The sequence below is a fragment of the Maniola jurtina genome, chromosome 14 (genome assembly GCF_905333055.1).
Source record: "Maniola jurtina chromosome 14, ilManJurt1.1, whole genome shotgun sequence".
NCBI lineage: Eukaryota > Metazoa > Arthropoda > Insecta > Lepidoptera > Nymphalidae > Maniola > Maniola jurtina.
The window spans coordinates 1,994,496-2,014,610 of NC_060042.1; the positions used below are offsets into that span (position 1 = coordinate 1,994,496).

The following is a 20,115-nucleotide window of genomic DNA, read 5'->3' on the forward strand; positions in this document are numbered from 1 at the left end:
CAAAATAATTTTTAACTGTTTCTTGCTAAACATGAACTTCCGCAAAGTAACGCCTGATTCTATCCAATATATAATGGTATTATCTAACGAAGGGTTTTTCAAAATGCAGACATCCAGACTTTGTCTTGATGCTTTTGATTAGACAAAGTCCGCATTTTGACACCCGCACGGGTTAGCGTGGGGTCCATGGGACTGTGCAGGTGTGCGGGGCGTCCCCACCCCGGTTGCCATGTCGACCTGTCGCGAACTATAGGTACATATTATAGGAACGTGGGAATAAAATAACTTTTATAAAAATAACATATTTTTTTTATATAAAACAGTAAATAAATACATAATCAGTAACGGTTTTTTTTACAAAGAGCAATATTGCATTTTCCCTTAAATTCCTCATAGATTTCTACAAAAAGTTCCTTGATTGTAAATTATGATGTTTGTAGCAAAGTGGTTGGCGCTTATACAATATTTAATTCATTTCTGAATAGCAGAGTCGCTAGGAAATCTTAATTATTCTTGAAGTTAGGTGCTCTCTTCTCAATAAATGCAGTCATTCCCTCTTTCTGGTCCTCCTGTGAAGATAAAATATTTTTATGAGAAACCGTCATATACAGAAAGGCCATTCTGAACTAAAACCGTGTATAACACAAAACTGTGACACAGTAGAAATGACACTTGGCCACGAGCTTAAAAGACTTGCACTGAAGTTTATATTTGGGCTGGCCAATTTAGTGTGTAGTGCATAGAGATCATTGGCTACCAAAGATTTCAGATGCAAAATTTCCGACTTGAAGGCAAATATGCACTGAAATGGACATAATATTATTATATGAGTATGCTCGAAAAGGAGTGCCATGAAAATGACAGTTATGATTTGTGCCAATTCAAGGCATCCCACCAAGCTTAACAGATTGTTATGCCACAAAAAACTGCATACTCACCGTCGCAAAAGTTCCATAGAAGATAGACTTTTCAAACTGCAAACCAGACTTGAGGGTAGTTTCATACGCCTGGTTCACAGACTGTTTAGCCATCTTCACAATGAGGGGGGAGTGTGTTCCAATTCTTTCTGCCAACTTGATGGTCTCTTCTAGAAGCTTCTCGACGGGAAACACGCGGCTTACTAGACCTGTGACATTTTAAATAGGTACATTGTGTTGGAAATTTTATAGTTATCGCTGTCTGTAGAGAAATTTTTATTTTTGACTAGGTGATACACGTGACTTCGTCCGCGTGGACTTTGGTCTATAAAAAATCCTGCGTGAACTCTTTGATTTTCCGGGGTAAAAAGTAGTCTAGTATCAGTAATAGCCTGGAGTTAGGAGGTTGCTGAACCACCAATGGTTCCAACCTCGTACCTTAGAGAACGCGTAAAGTTATCGCGTTCTGCGCTTATCCGGTTTCGTCGGTTTACCGTCCCATTGGACTATGGGAGTGAAGGAAGAGGGTTAGCGCACACACTAGTGTACTTTAATATCTCTCACACAGATGGTTAAGCTCTGTGGAGATTGTCTGCCATGGGGAGACTATTATTTTATTTAGTGATATCTCACCCATCCTCTCCGCCTCGATCGCGTCAATGAAGGTCCCGGTGAGCACGATCTCCATAGCCTTGGACTTGCCGACGTATCTGGGCAGGCGTTGGGTGCCGCCTGCACCGGGGATAGTGCCGATGTTGATCTCGGGTTGACCAAACTTGGCCTTTTCCCCAGCATATATTATGTCACACATCATAGCCAGCTCGCAGCCTCCTCCAAGCTGTTTATATAAACATAAATAAATTAGATAAGTGAACGCCAAGAATTCCGAAAGATCCACGATTCAAATCTTTATGCACTATTTGTCGTACCTACTCCTAGCACAAGCTGTATGCTCAGTTAGAGGGGAAAGGGGGGGTATTAGTCATGATTAATACGACTATAATATTCTTTAAACAAATATGTGCACTCATTTGAATTGGTATGGTTGTTAAAAAGTATGCAAGTATTTCACAACAACAATTATCGTACATCCAGATGATTAGATTACTTCATAAATTTCAACTTCCGTGACGAAAACTGAAAATTAGAGTTGTATAGTGCACGGCAAACAACTTGGACCTGAAGAGGTGTAGTGGGAGGAAGTTGGCGAATCCGGGAAGCGAAAGTCGACGTTTCAACCAATCCCGTGCACTTGCGCCAACCGATCAACCAATCGCGTGAACGCGCCACTCGCCAGCCAATCGCGTCAATGCTCAAATTGTTTGCCGGCCACTGTACTAACCGCAAATCCGTTCACAGCAGCTATGACAGGTTTCCCACAGTTGGAGACGGCCTCCCAGTCCTTCAGGAAGCCCTGCCGTGTGTTACCACTGTACGTGTTGCCCTGCATCTCCTTGATATCGGCGCCCGCGGCGAAGGCCTTCTCGTTACCTTAGCGTTTCAAAAATAATGGAACTTAGTTACACTAATACAAGTGTAAATTAAAAATTTATAACACCCCCGACAAGTGAAGGTTACAGTAACTAGAAAAGAACTGATAACTTTCAAACGGCTGAACTGATTTTCTTGGATTATAGCTAAGAACACTCTCGATCAAGCCATCTTTCAAACAAATAAAACTAAATTAAAATCGGTTCACTAGTTTAGGCGCTACGGTGCCACAGACAGATACACAGATACACACGTCAAACTTATAACACCCCTCTTTTTGGGTCGGGGGTTAATTTAGAAAGGCGAAAGTTTGTGTGTATGTTTGTTATCCTTTCACGCAAAAACTACTAGACGGATTTGGCTGTTTGGAGATAGATAATATCCCGGATTAGCACATAGGGTACTTTTTATCCCGGAAAATCAATGTGTTCCCACGGGATTTTTAAAAAACCTACATCCGCGCGAACGAAGTGGTGGGCATCAGCTAGTTGATTGCTTGATGACAGATGATGACCATGACTTCGTCCATGTGGATTTAGGTTTTTAAAATTACAAGGATCTAGATTTTTACTAATTGATCCGCCAGGCTTAGATATTTTAATATACATACAAAGTATATAGTTGTATATTAATTCTGCATAAAATAACTTTCTAATAGTGAAAGCTATCAAAATCAGTTCAGTAGTTTCCGAGTTTGGGTAAGTTGATGACGATGGTGACGTTGTTCTCCGCTATCTCCACGGCGGCCGAGCATGCAACGACGCTTGGATACAAAACCATAGAGATATTAGAGATATTATAAAATATAACCTAAACCCAATTGCACAAAGTTTTAGTATCAGTGGGTACATTAAATATGAAAAAAAATCAGCCAAGTGCGAGTCAGATTCGCGCATCGAGGGTTCCGTACTTAGGTATTTTTTCCAATATTTTGCAATATAAATTTAAAAAAAAACTATTTTGCATAAAAATCTCTTTTAGAATGTACAGGAAGAGTATAATATGATATGATAACCCACTTGGTATAGTCAACGTTTGGTTTTGGGTCAACATTCTACACCAAATACCAAAATTTCAGGTTTGTAACTCATTTCATCGACAAGCTAGAGACATGTGACACACGGACAGACAGACAGACAGCAGAGTGACATTAATAGGGTTCCGTTTATACCCTTTGGGTACAGAACTCTAAAAATCATCCTTATCATGATCAATCCATCTCCGACCCACAAGCACAAGCCTTGTCTCAGAATGAGAAGGGTTTAGTAGGCCATAGTCTTACATGCTGGCCCAGTGTGAATCGGCAGACTTCATACACCCTTGAAAAGATTATGGAGAACTTTCAGGCATGCAGGTTTGCTCACGATGATTTCCTTCACCGTTAAAGTAATTGTGTTAATAAATTACTTAAAACGCACATAACTTAGAGATGCTTGCCTGGGACCAAATTCTCGACCTCCCAATATAAAAAATATTTACCTGTGATAATAATGGCAGCAATCTTTTCATCAGTGTCAAATTCCTCCACTGCTTTACCAAGTTCCTTAAACAATGCACCGCACAGTGCGTTCAGGGCCTTAGGCCTGTTCAGCTGGATAAGGCCTACATTCTTCTTGCTGCCTACTACGTCTACCTTGATGTTCTCATACTGAGGTGCTGTAAAAAGAATAACAAATCTGACAGTGTTTAACATTGCAAAGGCTCGAGCGTAAATTTTGCAGCTGTGCAAAACATACAACTTTTCATTTCACTACAGCGAGGAAAACCCTAGATGCTTGATACAAGAGACGCCAGTACTGTGGAGGTTTCAATAAGAAGTTGCTATATTAATAGGGCGCAGGTAAGACAGTGAAGGAGGTTCTACTTCAAGAAGATTATCTACACTATACTAATAAATAAAATTGAAGTGTCTGTCTGTAATTTCAAAATAACTACCTCATATTAAGCTCATATGGTTATTTGAACTGAACCATAACTGCACCTCACATTTTTAAAATTTTAGTCTGCCTGTCTGTCTGTTTGAACAGGCTAATCTTCGGAACGGCTGAACCTATTTTCACAGACAAGTAAAAGATTAACCAAGGAGTAACATAGGCTACTTTTGTAACCGACTTTCAAAAATGGAGTTGTGTTTTCCTGAATGGAGGTACCTATGTGCATCAATAGCTCCGCGATTTCTAAACCAATTTTCATATATTTTTTAAATTGATAGAGAAATTTTGCAACGATGTTCCATAAAAAATTTGGATTCCAATCCCTCAATCCTGATGCTGCAGGGGACCTAACCATCAAAGCTGATGGGATTTAGAAACTATTGGTTATAAATTGATATTGAAGGTATCTATACAGAGTAAAGACTTTGTTGTTGACCTCGAGGACCCAACTTGTTAACCCTGATGCTGTAAGGAAATGCATTCCTAAATCCTGGTGATCCCATAGGATTTTTTAAGGATCATCCGTTTCAATATTTTTACATGGTGCAGAAACATAGGCTATACTTTTGTCCTGGAAAGTCTAAAGTTCCCACAGGAATTTTAAAGTATTTAGGCTTCGAAAACAAGGCTGATAACAATTATCAAGAAGTCGCTCAAGCAAATATATTATTATTTACTATGTTATTTTGAGAGATAACAAGAATTTAAATAAGATAAGTATTCATAATGTATAACACATATTATGTCATCATACCACAAGATAAAAGATAAAATAGGCTATTTGACTAATTTTTGGGGTTCTCTACCGCAAAAGGAAAAAAGAACCCTTATAGGATCACTTCATTTTGTGTCTGTCTGTCTGTCTGTATGTCCATCATGTCTGTCAGGAAAACCTATAGGATATTTCACGTTGACCTAGAATCATGAAATTAAAATTTGTTTCAATTTTCAAAGTATGATAACTATGCCAAGTGGAGTATCATATGTAAGGGTTTTATTTGTACATTCTAAAACAGATTTTTATTTATTTTGATGCATAATCATTTTTGGTTTATCCTGCAAAATGTAGGGGAAAAAATTGTTACATTGTCATTTTTGCACCTTCTTCAAAACTTAAACTTTATCATTGATTTAATTCTTAATATAAATCTTCCGAAAAATATAAATGCATTATGCATTTATGCAATAAAAATAATTTAAAATGATTTCCAACAATGTCCAAAAAGTCAAAGAGCCTATTAAGCTAAAAAGACACAACATCTTAATCAATCTACAAAATCTACATTTAAAACATCTAATGTTTGTACAAGTCAAGGCAATATTAAGACCTTACAACTTAGCAACACAAACTTCTGTCTGTCTATTTACCAGATTCTAAATTTTTTAAAGATAGTAATAATTTTTATAAGGCATTGTAAGAGTGCCTAATCATTTGATGATAGCAGCGGTAGGTAACTTCTTATCCGGCATAGTTTATAACTATGGGTTTAAGCTATTTAGTTTATAAAATTGAATTAATCATCCCGCAATAATAATTCTAACTTCTAGGTTATGTTAAAAATAAACTTAGTTACTAACCGGTACTGTAAAACTTTATGAAACCGGTATTCGCAGTTGCAACTCTCCCGGTATTCAAAACACTTTTTCCTAATAATGCACGGGTCACTGCAGCGACTGAAGCCATTTTAATATCCTCTGGAACACTAACAATATGCTACCAAAGTTAAATTGACTTGAACTGATAAAACTAAAGTAAAATTCATAAAAAATTGAACTTTGATATCACTTTGTTGATAACGACACGATAAGAAAAGTCACAATTTGTATTGCCATACTCGCGTACCACAATTTCCCCCCATTTCAAAGTTCAACTTTTTGCTTACGAGCATTAAAGTCTGACTAAAAAAGTAAACCACTTCGTTATAATATGTCGGAAAACTAGTGGAACTAATTTACCTATATACGACTATTTCATTAATAAGTACATATTGCAATGAAAAATGCGAAAGTAGCGTCTCCAGAGTAAGTTTTAAGCAGTAAGAGTAACACAATATTGATTAAATTGTGTTTTTTTCCCAAACTATTTTGTTTTGCTTAGTTACTCGTTAGAATAGAGGGAAATTTCCTAATGTGGCATCCCTAACCACAGCTTAAAAATACGAGATAAAAGAACGAAAGAACGCAATTTTTGTCTATGGTCATAACAGATGACAAAATATTGTCAAAGTTTTTGCGAAACTATCGATAGTATCGATAGCGCCAAACAAGTAACATTGCAAGTTTATTGATAAATTTTACAATACTATCGAAAATAGAACTATCGACCGTATATTCAATGTACTCTGTGACTATCGATAGTAATGTAGTAGTTACTGTCAGTTTTTCCTTAACTGTCGATACTATCGATTGTTTTTTGGAACCTTCATAGTACTTGTGTGGTACAATCGATAGTCTATCGATATTCGATATTGGACTATCGAGTCGATAGGCAACTCTATTCTATTTATTAATTTCATAGGTATGTATTTAATTTTCAATTATGATATTGCGAAGATTTGGGTATTCAATTCATAATTTATTTCACCAAATTTAGCAATTATTGTTATAGAACAGTCTGCTGTCTAATGGTTAATTAAACTACAATTTAATAATGGCGAAAAAAATAAATTTTTTCATACTTAGCGGCGACCCAGGTTAGCTTTTAAACTTTGGCTGCAACTCCTTTATAGTGACTGGATCCTAAAGCCAAATTAATTGAAGAATATCCCAAAAATTTACAGGTGTAGGCAAGACAACTTTGACAAAAAAAATATGTTTATTATTGAATGAGAAAGGAGTGAAAACAGTCGGCTTCTTCACAGAGGAGGTTAGACGTAATCAAGTAAGAGAGGGATTTGATGTGGTGTCATTAAATGGAGAGCGCGGGAGATTAGCTAGAGAAAAGAGCTTACTTTCCTCTCCGGCACAACATACTGTTGGAAAATATGATGTCCTGCTACAAGAATTTGAGAATATTGCTTTACAATCTATGAGAATGGTAATATTTTTAACAGACTTAAAAAAAAAAGTGAAACAAGAGTTAATGTAGTTCTAGATGCGATATAATATTATAATTGATAATTAATAAATTATATTTGATAGAGATAATATTTTTTGGAGTCGGTGCCACAAACCATATCAAGAGTAGGTTTGTGCAGCTAATTGGCACTGGCTCAAAAATTTTTTATTATAGAACTACATTAACTCTTGTAAGTATACTTAATATATTCGGTACCTAATACATTAAATTATTTTTACTTTTTAGTGTTTGTTATTGAAGTCAGTTTTTATTTTTTGAACTTTTTATGAGTCTGCATTGCAATAATTTTAGAGTAGTATAATTATTACGACAAACATTAAAGATTTGTTGTTAAAACAGGTAAAGTATTGTTTGGAAACCTAAATATTAAGAAATTAGTTCACAGCTATCAAAGATACAAAAGGATTGAAAACATATTTTGGAGAGTATGCCCTAGAACTTTTGACCTGGTTTCTCCTTCACCTTCTACTATTGTACTGCAAGGCATCATTATGGTCTGGGGTCTGCAATTGACATAGTCGAAATACTGCAGACACATACACAATTTGCTTCCTCGTTTCTAATTCGAACTGCTACCTTCGAACTTCCAGCACCAGTTTTCCCTTCTGATTTTAGTAAAGGTACCTTCAAGTTAGGAGTGAATAGACATCTAGGCAAGTGCACTCCATCATAGGTTGCATCATCACTTGCCAGCAGGTGTGATTGTAGCTAAGCTCTAGTGTAAGATAATATAAGTAAATGAAGAAAAGTGATAGGTAATCACAAAAATGTATGAATAAAATTGGGGTAAGTATTTAATTTTGATGCTTTTTTCCAGAAGCCTGAAGATAATGAAACATGCGTCCTAGTCATAGATGAGATAGGGAAGATGGAATTTTTCAGTACAAATTTCAAGTCGAGAATAAAGGAAATCTTTAGTCCAGCTTCAAAAAATATTGTGCTGGCAACAATACCTGTGAGACAAAGTGATCCTCTTATAGAGTCTATTCGGAACAATAGTAGGAGCAAAGTGTGGATTGTAAGTAGTCATAGTTTAGGTAATATAAACTTGGCACTACACTTCCAATATTGTTATCTACATTTCAAAATAGCGATGAGCGATTCATTCGATAACAATAACAACTGACCAATCGACATTTACAAAAGTTTAAAATATCCATTAAAAGTATGCTCCTGGCAAAAGCTTATTACACAATCGAAGATTATGTAAATGATAAAAAAGCATTTGACTCTTGAAGGTTTGACTCGCTCCAGCAATGCGCGGGGCTGCAATTGCTTGTATAGTATGGAATATTATTGTAAATTGAAGAATTGAAAAGAGCAACCGCCGAGTTTCTTGCTGGTTCTTGGTAGGAACGGGATTCCGAACCAGTGGTAAATTATTTGACGATTCAAAAGCCCTTGTAAAAGTCTATTTGAATAAAAATCTATTCTATTCTATTCTACCGAAAAACTTCTTTTCTATTTGTTCAGTTGTTACTTAGCGCGTGGGCCTGGGAGAATAAATTGTTCAATTCATTCGTTTTTTTTTTTAACAATCACCCATCGCTATTAATTTTAAAAGTACCTGTTGCTTTGGATATCTCAGCACAAATTATAATAGCAAAAAAAAATAAGCACCAAACTCAGAAAGCTCTAATTGCAACAAGGATTAATTGCACTAACCACATCTTACTGTTTTTTAGGTAACAAGGGCCAACAGAAATACAATTCATGAAGAAATAGAAAGAGAAATATATAAAGCAATCAAAATATAATTCCAATTTTTCCTCTGTATTATTTGATAGGTACCTACTTAAATATAAAAACTAAACTAAGAATTACAATCTCAAATTCTATTTAAGTATTTATTCTATTAATTATATTTACAGGATATTTACATGACATTGTTATTATTATTTACGCAATTACAGCCTTTTTACACAAGTCACCGCACGACACGGTAAAATCCGAGTGCCATATATTTCTATGTATCGTTTACTCCATACAATTATCTACTAGGTACTACATTATGGTGGGAACAGACTGACGCAAGATAACATGCAAGGTAATTTGGAAGGAGCACTTCATCAGTGTGGATGTAGCGCGCGCACGAACTTACTACCTACACGCATCGTTTCCGCCGTGTGCTCCTTATAGTGCGTTTCATCGAATCACATCACACTAATATTATAAAGGCGAAACTTTGTGTGTGTGTGTGTGTGTGTGTGTGTGTGTGTGTGTGTGTGTGTGGGTGGGTGGGTGGGTGGGTGGGGGTGTGGGTGTGGGTGGGTGGGTGGGTGTGTGTGTGTGTGTGTGTGTGTGTGTGTGTGTGTGTGTGTGTGTTACTCCTTCACGCAAAAACTACTGGACGGATTTGGCTGAAATTTGGAATGGAGATAGATAACATCCAGGATTAGCACATAGGCTACTTTTTATCCCGGAAAATCAAAGAGTTCCCACGGGATTTCAAAAAACCTAAATCCACGCGGGCGAAGTCGCGGGCATCGGCTAGTAGTACCTATGGCGTTATGTTGGCTCCCCTGTCTGTTGGGTGGTCATTGGCACCATATTGGCATGAGAAGACGCAGATTTTGTCTATTTTCATTTCATTCATTCAGGAAAATCAAATGAAAATAAACAAAATATGCGTCTTCTTATGCAAATATGGTGCCAATGACTTGGACAGACAGGGGAGCCAACATAACGCCATAGATACTATTCGATGAAACACACTATAGATGTGTCCATACTTGGTTTGTGTTCGCGCGTCTCAAAAACCCGTCCACCAAAAGGGCAAATTGCGGATCGCTCTGCGCGCGAATTGGAATGCTTGTTACATAGTCCAACGAATGCATAGGTGAACTCACTTGCGCAGCGAATCAGCTTCGAAGGCTATGCCGCTAGGTCATGAATTCAGCGCACCATCAGCAAGATGACCTCAGACCTCAGACCTCGTCGTCACGCGTGAATTCTACTATTTGGGACTGATCTACGTTTTAATTTTAGTGAAGGCATAAAAACTATGTGAGAGATGTGAAGGAGGCATTCTGTCGTCACACCTCGACAGTTTCTAGTTAGGTTAGTAACTTTAGACCGTTATAATGTAAGACTCTGCATCTAACATTGATGCAGACGTTAGGTTGCGGGCAACTTCTTTCATTGCATGTTACCTTGCGTCAGTCTGTACGCGGTATCACAGATTTTACTCCATAGAATTACAACCCTGTTTACTCATTCAACGAAACCGCACAAGACACTTTTACAGACAATGTCTATGTTGTATTACAGCCAATCACAACAATTGCGATTGTAATAATGATTTATGTAGGTTTTCCGGAATCAACCTACTGATCACTGATTTATATATATCTCTAGAAAGCTAAAAGGACTTCGTCTGCGATGGCGTTTGCTGGCGCGCGTGCTGTGCTTGTTTGGAGTGTTTTTTTTTGTTAAGAGTGGCTGGTTTTTGTGTTAGTTGGTGTTTTTTGGTGGTGGAACTGACTGGGAAGCGCTCTAAAGGGGCGCCGCGCGTATGTCGGCGGGCGCCGGCGCAGACGGAGTCCATACTTGTATAAATTCAATAACTTGAAAATATCACAAACTTGACATTGGCTAATCAGAGTAAAGCCAGATTTAAAGAAAAAAAAAAAAGAAAGCTAAAATAAACCCTCAACTGTCATCATCAGATAAATCATCAAATTGTCCATCAGATTCATGTTCCACTTTTGGGTTAATTTTTCTTGCATATCTTATTTGGTCAGCCATTGGTACGACATGGGCATCTATGGGACAAAAGTTCCCTTCTTCCATTTTTTTCTTGACATAGTACATCCACTGTAATCGAGTTGATACTGATCCACTGTCACGTGACTCATGAGGGACCCAATAATCGTCCGAGTCCCAGTCTTCTTCTGAGCTAGAGCTGACTTTCACATCTGAAATTGTCATAAAGTTACAGGTGAAGCTAAACAAAAACTTTCGCCTTTATAATATTAGTGTGATGATGTGCTTTGAGTCCCTATAAGAGACCTATGCCCAGCAGTGGACATCTATCAGTTGATGATAAAGATGAGTAACTTCATGAATTCACCTTGTTAAATTGATTGAAAAGAAACCTAAGCCCGTCAATCTGATGCTGTTCCAGCAGGAAGTTATCCACGTAGACCTTGTTATTCTCTTCTGCAAGCAGGTACAGTGGTTCCGATCCATAACACTGAACCACACTATTGGCATCATTTGCACTCATTTTTGTTTACTATTTACTGAAACAAGGGACAAAATTTTTTAGCTTACCAGCTGATGTCCTCGAGGATTTATGTTTTTAATAATCCTGTGGGAACTTTTTGATTTTCCAAAATAAAAAGCAGCCTGTGTCACTCTCCAGGTCTTTGACTTAATATAATCCTACTCTATGGACTAAATCCATAGAAAAAACAAACGCACTTCACATTTATAGTGTGAATAGAATAGAATAAATTCAAATAAACTTTTAAAGTGTTTATGATTTGTCAAATAATTTACCACTGGTTCGGAATGCAGTTCCAACCGAGAAGAACCAGCAAGAAACTCAGCAGTTGCTCTTTTCAACTGTTCAATTACAATAATATGCCATACAAGCAATTGCAGTCCCAGAGTAGTTTGCATTGTGGGTAGTTATGTTATGCATAAAAAATCATGTTTGTCTGTGCTTTACCTATAAGCTATGTTTGCGTATTGTTCATCTGATTTCAAACCGTACATTAGTCAAGTTTATATATTTTTATTGAGAATGGTGTTACCGGTTAGGTACCGCACATAACATTGTAACTGCATTTGAATAATTCAGGCATTTCCTTATATCTTGATAATGTGAACATAATATGAATGACATATAATATGAAGTACATATTTTTTATTATTGATACTATCAACAAACATCAAAGTAAAGCGCTTAGATTGAATACTTACTTAACTAATTCAAGAAGTTAACTGATTCAGTCTGTTCAGAATAGACAGGGTCATAAGCAAAACGTACAGCATTTCTAGATAAAAGAGAGCCACAAATACCGAAACACTAGTCTTATGCACCTCTATGTCTTCAAATTCCTGCATAATATGCCTGTTTTTGTACAAGTTATCGAAGAACATTGTCAATCCAAGTGTTCAAAATATCCCAGACTAGTATGTTTTATTTCATTCATGTTTCACTTCATGGTATAACGAATTGTTAGCATTTTTCACTAACTCTTTATTTAGGAAAATAAGAATAAACGACGGTAAATACCTTGAATTTTATAGGCAAAACCTACTAATAGTATACGTAATTTATTTCATCTTGCTTTATAAGTAGTTCGTTCCGATTTTATAAGTTCACAAACAAAATGAAAGTTATTTTAATATTGAAAATAGTCAAATGAATCGTAACTGTGAATATTTACTTCGTTTTTTACAGAATATTGCTTCTAAATCTTTGTTTTAATTAATTCACTCGAAAAAAATATTTTCATGTTTAACACCATAGACAATTTACAGCATATAGAAGAAGTAGACCACAGGAAGTAGACAAAGAGTATGGAGTGTGCAATGTGCATTGGGAGTGTTGTACAATGGTACAAAGTAGAATCAAAAATGAATGATGAAGTCTCGACGTATCAGAGACAATAATTAGTTACTCTACTTTTGCCGTGGACTATAATGGTATTAGCAAGAAACAGTTAAAAATTATTTTGCTATAATCCGCCAACAGAAAAAATCTGTATGGTCAAACATGCAGTTACAAGCTAAGCACTGCTTACCTCCCCAACCAAGCAATAAAGCCAAGATCCCAAGCAAGCACTGCCACCACCACTCACATGCACCACCACACAAGAGTTTTCCACTACTCTCGACGCACGTTTCGCCCCGACACCGGAGCATCCTCAGGAGAGCAAGTCAACTTGACAATACAGCATTGTAAAGTCGAAATCTCCTGAGGATGCTCCGGTGTCGGGGCGAAACATGCGTCGAGATTAGTGGAAAAGTCTTGTGTGGTGGTGCATGTGAGTGGTGGTGGCACTTGGCAGTGCTTGCTTGGGAACTTGGCTTTATTGCTTGGTTAGGGAGCTAAGCGGTGCTTAGCTTGTAACTGCATGTTTGACCATACAGATTTTTTCTGTTGGCGGATTATAGCAAAATAATTTTTAACTGTTTCTTGCTAAACATGAACTTCCGCAAAGTAACGCCTGATTCTATCCAATATATAATGGTATTATCTAACGAAGGGTTTTTCAAAATGCAGACATCCAGACTTTGTCTTGATGCTTTTGATTAGACAAAGTCCGCATTTTGACACCCGCACGGGTTAGCGTGGGGTCCATGGGACTGTGCAGGTGTGCGGGGCGTCCCCACCCCGGTTGCCATGTCGACCTGTCGCGAACTATAGGTACATATTATAGGAACGTGGGAATAAAATAACTTTTATAAAAATAACATATTTTTTTTATATAAAACAGTAAATAAATACATAATCAGTAACGGTTTTTTTTACAAAGAGCAATATTGCATTTTCCCTTAAATTCCTCATAGATTTCTACAAAAAGTTCCTTGATTGTAAATTATGATGTTTGTAGCAAAGTGGTTGGCGCTTATACAATATTTAATTCATTTCTGAATAGCAGAGTCGCTAGGAAATCTTAATTATTCTTGAAGTTAGGTGCTCTCTTCTCAATAAATGCAGTCATTCCCTCTTTCTGGTCCTCCTGTGAAGATAAAATATTTTTATGAGAAACCGTCATATACAGAAAGGCCATTCTGAACTAAAACCGTGTATAACACAAAACTGTGACACAGTAGAAATGACACTTGGCCACGAGCTTAAAAGACTTGCACTGAAGTTTATATTTGGGCTGGCCAATTTAGTGTGTAGTGCATAGAGATCATTGGCTACCAAAGATTTCAGATGCAAAATTTCCGACTTGAAGGCAAATATGCACTGAAATGGACATAATATTATTATATGAGTATGCTCGAAAAGGAGTGCCATGAAAATGACAGTTATGATTTGTGCCAATTCAAGGCATCCCACCAAGCTTAACAGATTGTTATGCCACAAAAAACTGCATACTCACCGTCGCAAAAGTTCCATAGAAGATAGACTTTTCAAACTGCAAACCAGACTTGAGGGTAGTTTCATACGCCTGGTTCACAGACTGTTTAGCCATCTTCACAATGAGGGGGGAGTGTGTTCCAATTCTTTCTGCCAACTTGATGGTCTCTTCTAGAAGCTTCTCGACGGGAAACACGCGGCTTACTAGACCTGTGACATTTTAAATAGGTACATTGTGTTGGAAATTTTATAGTTATCGCTGTCTGTAGAGAAATTTTTATTTTTGACTAGGTGATACACGTGACTTCGTCCGCGTGGACTTTGGTCTATAAAAAATCCTGCGTGAACTCTTTGATTTTCCGGGGTAAAAAGTAGTCTAGTATCAGTAATAGCCTGGAGTTAGGAGGTTGCTGAACCACCAATGGTTCCAACCTCGTACCTTAGAGAACGCGTAAAGTTATCGCGTTCTGCGCTTATCCGGTTTCGTCGGTTTACCGTCCCATTGGACTATGGGAGTGAAGGAAGAGGGTTAGCGCACACACTAGTGTACTTTAATATCTCTCACACAGATGGTTAAGCTCTGTGGAGATTGTCTGCCATGGGGAGACTATTATTTTATTTAGTGATATCTCACCCATCCTCTCCGCCTCGATCGCGTCAATGAAGGTCCCGGTGAGCACGATCTCCATAGCCTTGGACTTGCCGACGTATCTGGGCAGGCGTTGGGTGCCGCCTGCACCGGGGATAGTGCCGATGTTGATCTCGGGTTGACCAAACTTGGCCTTTTCCCCAGCATATATTATGTCACACATCATAGCCAGCTCGCAGCCTCCTCCAAGCTGTTTATATAAACATAAATAAATTAGATAAGTGAACGCCAAGAATTCCGAAAGATCCACGATTCAAATCTTTATGCACTATTTGTCGTACCTACTCCTAGCACAAGCTGTATGCTCAGTTAGAGGGGAAAGGGGGGGTATTAGTCATGATTAATACGACTATAATATTCTTTAAACAAATATGTGCACTCATTTGAATTGGTATGGTTGTTAAAAAGTATGCAAGTATTTCACAACAACAATTATCGTACATCCAGATGATTAGATTACTTCATAAATTTCAACTTCCGTGACGAAAACTGAAAATTAGAGTTGTATAGTGCACGGCAAACAACTTGGACCTGAAGAGGTGTAGTGGGAGGAAGTTGGCGAATCCGGGAAGCGAAAGTCGACGTTTCAACCAATCCCGTGCACTTGCGCCAACCGATCAACCAATCGCGTGAACGCGCCACTCGCCAGCCAATCGCGTCAATGCTCAAATTGTTTGCCGGCCACTGTACTAACCGCAAATCCGTTCACAGCAGCTATGACAGGTTTCCCACAGTTGGAGACGGCCTCCCAGTCCTTCAGGAAGCCCTGCCGTGTGTTACCACTGTACGTGTTGCCCTGCATCTCCTTGATATCGGCGCCCGCGGCGAAGGCCTTCTCGTTACCTTAGCGTTTCAAAAATAATGGAACTTAGTTACACTAATACAAGTGTAAATTAAAAATTTATAACACCCCCGACAAGTGAAGGTTACAGTAACTAGAAAAGAACTGATAACTTTCAAACGGCTGAACTGATTTTCTTGGATTATAGCTAAGAACACTCTCGATCAAGCCATCTTTCAAACAAATAAAACTAAATTAAAATCGGTTCACTAGTTTAGGCGCTACGGTGCCACAGACAGATACACAGATACACACGTCAAACTTATAACACCCCTCTTTTTGGGTCGGGGGTTAATTTAGAAAGGCGAAAGTTTGTGTGTATGTTTGTTATCCTTTCACGCAAAAACTACTAGACGGATTTGGCTGTTTGGAGATAGATAATATCCCGGATTAGCACATAGGGTACTTTTTATCCCGGAAAATCAATGTGTTCCCACGGGATTTTTAAAAAACCTACATCCGCGCGAACGAAGTGGTGGGCATCAGCTAGTTGATTGCTTGATGACAGATGATGACCATGACTTCGTCCATGTGGATTTAGGTTTTTAAAATTACAAGGATCTAGATTTTTACTAATTGATCCGCCAGGCTTAGATATTTTAATATACATACAAAGTATATAGTTGTATATTAATTCTGCATAAAATAACTTTCTAATAGTGAAAGCTATCAAAATCAGTTCAGTAGTTTCCGAGTTTGGGTAAGTTGATGACGATGGTGACGTTGTTCTCCGCTATCTCCACGGCGGCCGAGCATGCAACGACGCTTGGATACAAAACCATAGAGATATTAGAGATATTATAAAATATAACCTAAACCCAATTGCACAAAGTTTTAGTATCAGTGGGTACATTAAATATGAAAAAAAATCAGCCAAGTGCGAGTCAGATTCGCGCATCGAGGGTTCCGTACTTAGGTATTTTTTCCAATATTTTGCAATATAAATTTAAAAAAAAACTATTTTGCATAAAAATCTCTTTTAGAATGTACAGGAAGAGTATAATATGATATGATAACCCACTTGGTATAGTCAACGTTTGGTTTTGGGTCAACATTCTACACCAAATACCAAAATTTCAGGTTTGTAACTCATTTCATCGACAAGCTAGAGACATGTGACACACGGACAGACAGACAGACAGCAGAGTGACATTAATAGGGTTCCGTTTATACCCTTTGGGTACAGAACTCTAAAAATCATCCTTATCATGATCAATCCATCTCCGACCCACAAGCACAAGCCTTGTCTCAGAATGAGAAGGGTTTAGTAGGCCATAGTCTTACATGCTGGCCCAGTGTGAATCGGCAGACTTCATACACCCTTGAAAAGATTATGGAGAACTTTCAGGCATGCAGGTTTGCTCACGATGATTTCCTTCACCGTTAAAGTAATTGTGTTAATAAATTACTTAAAACGCACATAACTTAGAGATGCTTGCCTGGGACCAAATTCTCGACCTCCCAATATAAAAAATATTTACCTGTGATAATAATGGCAGCAATCTTTTCATCAGTGTCAAATTCCTCCACTGCTTTACCAAGTTCCTTAAACAATGCACCGCACAGTGCGTTCAGGGCCTTAGGCCTGTTCAGCTGGATAAGGCCTACATTCTTCTTGCTGCCTACTACGTCTACCTTGATGTTCTCATACTGAGGTGCTGTAAAAAGAATAACAAATCTGACAGTGTTTAACATTGCAAAGGCTCGAGCGTAAATTTTGCAGCTGTGCAAAACATACAACTTTTCATTTCACTACAGCGAGGAAAACCCTAGATGCTTGATACAAGAGACGCCAGTACTGTGGAGGTTTCAATAAGAAGTTGCTATATTAATAGGGCGCAGGTAAGACAGTGAAGGAGGTTCTACTTCAAGAAGATTATCTACACTATACTAATAAATAAAATTGAAGTGTCTGTCTGTAATTTCAAAATAACTACCTCATATTAAGCTCATATGGTTATTTGAACTGAACCATAACTGCACCTCACATTTTTAAAATTTTAGTCTGCCTGTCTGTCTGTTTGAACAGGCTAATCTTCGGAACGGCTGAACCTATTTTCACAGACAAGTAAAAGATTAACCAAGGAGTAACATAGGCTACTTTTGTAACCGACTTTCAAAAATGGAGTTGTGTTTTCCTGAATGGAGGTACCTATGTGCATCAATAGCTCCGCGATTTCTAAACCAATTTTCATATATTTTTTAAATTGATAGAGAAATTTTGCAACGATGTTCCATAAAAAATTTGGATTCCAATCCCTCAATCCTGATGCTGCAGGGGACCTAACCATCAAAGCTGATGGGATTTAGAAACTATTGGTTATAAATTGATATTGAAGGTATCTATACAGAGTAAAGACTTTGTTGTTGACCTCGAGGACCCAACTTGTTAACCCTGATGCTGTAAGGAAATGCATTCCTAAATCCTGGTGATCCCATAGGATTTTTTAAGGATCATCCGTTTCAATATTTTTACATGGTGCAGAAACATAGGCTATACTTTTGTCCTGGAAAGTCTAAAGTTCCCACAGGAATTTTAAAGTATTTAGGCTTCGAAAACAAGGCTGATAACAATTATCAAGAAGTCGCTCAAGCAAATATATTATTATTTACTATGTTATTTTGAGAGATAACAAGAATTTAAATAAGATAAGTATTCATAATGTATAACACATATTATGTCATCATACCACAAGATAAAAGATAAAATAGGCTATTTGACTAATTTTTGGGGTTCTCTACCGCAAAAGGAAAAAAGAACCCTTATAGGATCACTTCATTTTGTGTCTGTCTGTCTGTCTGTATGTCCATCATGTCTGTCAGGAAAACCTATAGGATATTTCACGTTGACCTAGAATCATGAAATTAAAATTTGTTTCAATTTTCAAAGTATGATAACTATGCCAAGTGGAGTATCATATGTAAGGGTTTTATTTGTACATTCTAAAACAGATTTTTATTTATTTTGATGCATAATCATTTTTGGTTTATCCTGCAAAATGTAGGGGAAAAAATTGTTACATTGTCATTTTTGCACCTTCTTCAAAACTTAAACTTTATCATTGATTTAATTCTTAATATAAATCTTCCGAAAAATATAAATGCATTATGCATTTATGCAATAAAAATAATTTAAAATGATTTCCAACAATGTCCAAAAAGTCAAAGAGCCTATTAAGCTAAAAAGACACAACATCTTAATCAATCTACAAAATCTACATTTAAAACATCTAATGTTTGTACAAGTCAAGGCAATATTAAGACCTTACAACTTAGCAACACAAACTTCTGTCTGTCTATTTACCAGATTCTAAATTTTTTAAAGATAGTAATAATTTTTATAAGGCATTGTAAGAGTGCCTAATCATTTGATGATAGCAGCGGTAGGTAACTTCTTATCCGGCATAGTTTATAACTATGGGTTTAAGCTATTTAGTTTATAAAATTGAATTAATCATCCCGCAATAATAATTCTAACTTCTAGGTTATGTTAAAAATAAACTTAGTTACTAACCGGTACTGTAAAACTTTATGAAACCGGTATTCGCAGTTGCAACTCTCCCGGTATTCAAAACACTTTTTCCTAATAATGCACGGGTCACTGCAGCGACTGAAGCCATTTTAATATCCTCTGGAACACTAACAATATGCTACCAAAGTTAAATTGACTTGAACTGATAAAACTAAAGTAAAATTCATAAAAAATTGAACTTTGATATCACTTTGTTGATAACGACACGATAAGAAAAGTCACAATTTGTATTGCCATACTCGCGTACCACAATTTCCCCCCATTTCAAAGTTCAACTTTTTGCTTACGAGCATTAAAGTCTGACTAAAAAAGTAAACCACTTCGTTATAATATGTCGGAAAACTAGTGGAACTAATTTACCTATATACGACTATTTCATTAATAAGTACATATTGCAATGAAAAATGCGAAAGTAGCGTCTCCAGAGTAAGTTTTAAGCAGTAAGAGTAACACAATATTGATTAAATTGTGTTTTTTTCCCAAACTATTTTGTTTTGCTTAGTTACTCGTTAGAATAGAGGGAAATTTCCTAATGTGGCATCCCTAACCACAGCTTAAAAATACGAGATAAAAGAACGAAAGAACGCAATTTTTGTCTATGGTCATAACAGATGACAAAATATTGTC

General features: G+C 37.1%; 3 protein-coding genes across 5 annotated transcripts; 1 reads left to right on the plus strand and 2 right to left on the minus strand.

The window, feature by feature from the left end:
• Window positions 1-286: 286 nt before the first annotated feature.
• Window positions 287-6,164, minus strand: LOC123871771 (probable enoyl-CoA hydratase, mitochondrial). The gene is made up of 6 exons (XM_045915708.1): window positions 5,921-6,164; window positions 3,888-4,064; window positions 2,260-2,408; window positions 1,551-1,755; window positions 939-1,126; window positions 287-569 (listed from the first exon to the last, which is right to left on the minus strand). Exons 1-6 carry the CDS (start codon window positions 6,024-6,026, stop codon window positions 504-506), a joined length of 891 nt encoding a protein of 296 aa, XP_045771664.1. The 5' UTR covers window positions 6,027-6,164; the 3' UTR covers window positions 287-503.
• A 692-nt stretch (window positions 6,165-6,856) lies between these two features.
• On the plus strand, window positions 6,857-16,016 carry LOC123871584 (nucleoside-triphosphatase THEP1-like). Of its 3 annotated transcripts, XM_045915458.1 has the most exons (5): window positions 6,857-7,035; window positions 7,123-7,379; window positions 8,242-8,439; window positions 9,107-9,226; window positions 15,999-16,016. In XM_045915458.1, the coding sequence occupies exons 1-4, from the start codon at window positions 6,993-6,995 to the stop codon at window positions 9,176-9,178; spliced, it is 570 nt and encodes a 189-aa protein (XP_045771414.1). In that variant the 5' UTR covers window positions 6,857-6,992; the 3' UTR covers window positions 9,179-9,226; window positions 15,999-16,016. The 3 variants fall into 3 exon arrangements, with proteins under 3 accessions (XP_045771414.1, XP_045771413.1, XP_045771412.1); XM_045915457.1 differs by lacking the exon at window positions 15,999-16,016 and having other exon boundaries at window positions 6,859-7,035; window positions 9,107-9,247; XM_045915456.1 differs by lacking the exon at window positions 15,999-16,016 and having other exon boundaries at window positions 6,860-7,035; window positions 8,239-8,439; window positions 9,107-9,247.
• LOC123871581 (probable enoyl-CoA hydratase, mitochondrial) lies at window positions 13,837-19,714 on the minus strand. The gene is made up of 6 exons (XM_045915451.1): window positions 19,471-19,714; window positions 17,438-17,614; window positions 15,810-15,958; window positions 15,101-15,305; window positions 14,489-14,676; window positions 13,837-14,119 (listed from the first exon to the last, which is right to left on the minus strand). The coding sequence occupies exons 1-6, from the start codon at window positions 19,574-19,576 to the stop codon at window positions 14,054-14,056; spliced, it is 891 nt and encodes a 296-aa protein (XP_045771407.1). The 5' UTR covers window positions 19,577-19,714; the 3' UTR covers window positions 13,837-14,053.
• Between the last annotated feature and the right edge of the window lie 401 nt (window positions 19,715-20,115).

Coding starts and splice junctions, on each gene's coding strand:
- LOC123871584 (XM_045915456.1), top strand. CDS start 6,993: ATGGCGAAAAAAATAAATTTTTTCATACTTAGCGGCGACCCAG. Junction 7,036..7,122: donor CATACTTAGCGGCGACCCAG/GTTAGCTTTTAA, acceptor AAAAATTTACAG/GTGTAGGCAAGACAACTTTG. Junction 7,380..8,238: donor CTTTACAATCTATGAGAATG/GTAATATTTTTA, acceptor GCTTTTTTCCAG/AAGCCTGAAGATAATGAAAC.
- LOC123871771 (XM_045915708.1), bottom strand. CDS start 6,026: ATGGCTTCAGTCGCTGCAGTGACCCGTGCATTATTAGGAAAAAGTGTT. Junction 2,409..3,887: donor TGCTGCCATTATTATCACAG/GTAAATATTTTT, acceptor TGAAACGCTAAG/GTAACGAGAAGGCCTTCGCC. Junction 570..938: donor TCTATGGAACTTTTGCGACG/GTGAGTATGCAG, acceptor TTATCTTCACAG/GAGGACCAGAAAGAGGGAAT.
- LOC123871581 (XM_045915451.1), bottom strand. CDS start 19,576: ATGGCTTCAGTCGCTGCAGTGACCCGTGCATTATTAGGAAAAAGTGTT. Junction 17,615..19,470: donor CATAAAGTTTTACAGTACCG/GTTAGTAACTAA, acceptor TTCTTTTTACAG/CACCTCAGTATGAGAACATC. Junction 15,959..17,437: donor TGCTGCCATTATTATCACAG/GTAAATATTTTT, acceptor TGAAACGCTAAG/GTAACGAGAAGGCCTTCGCC.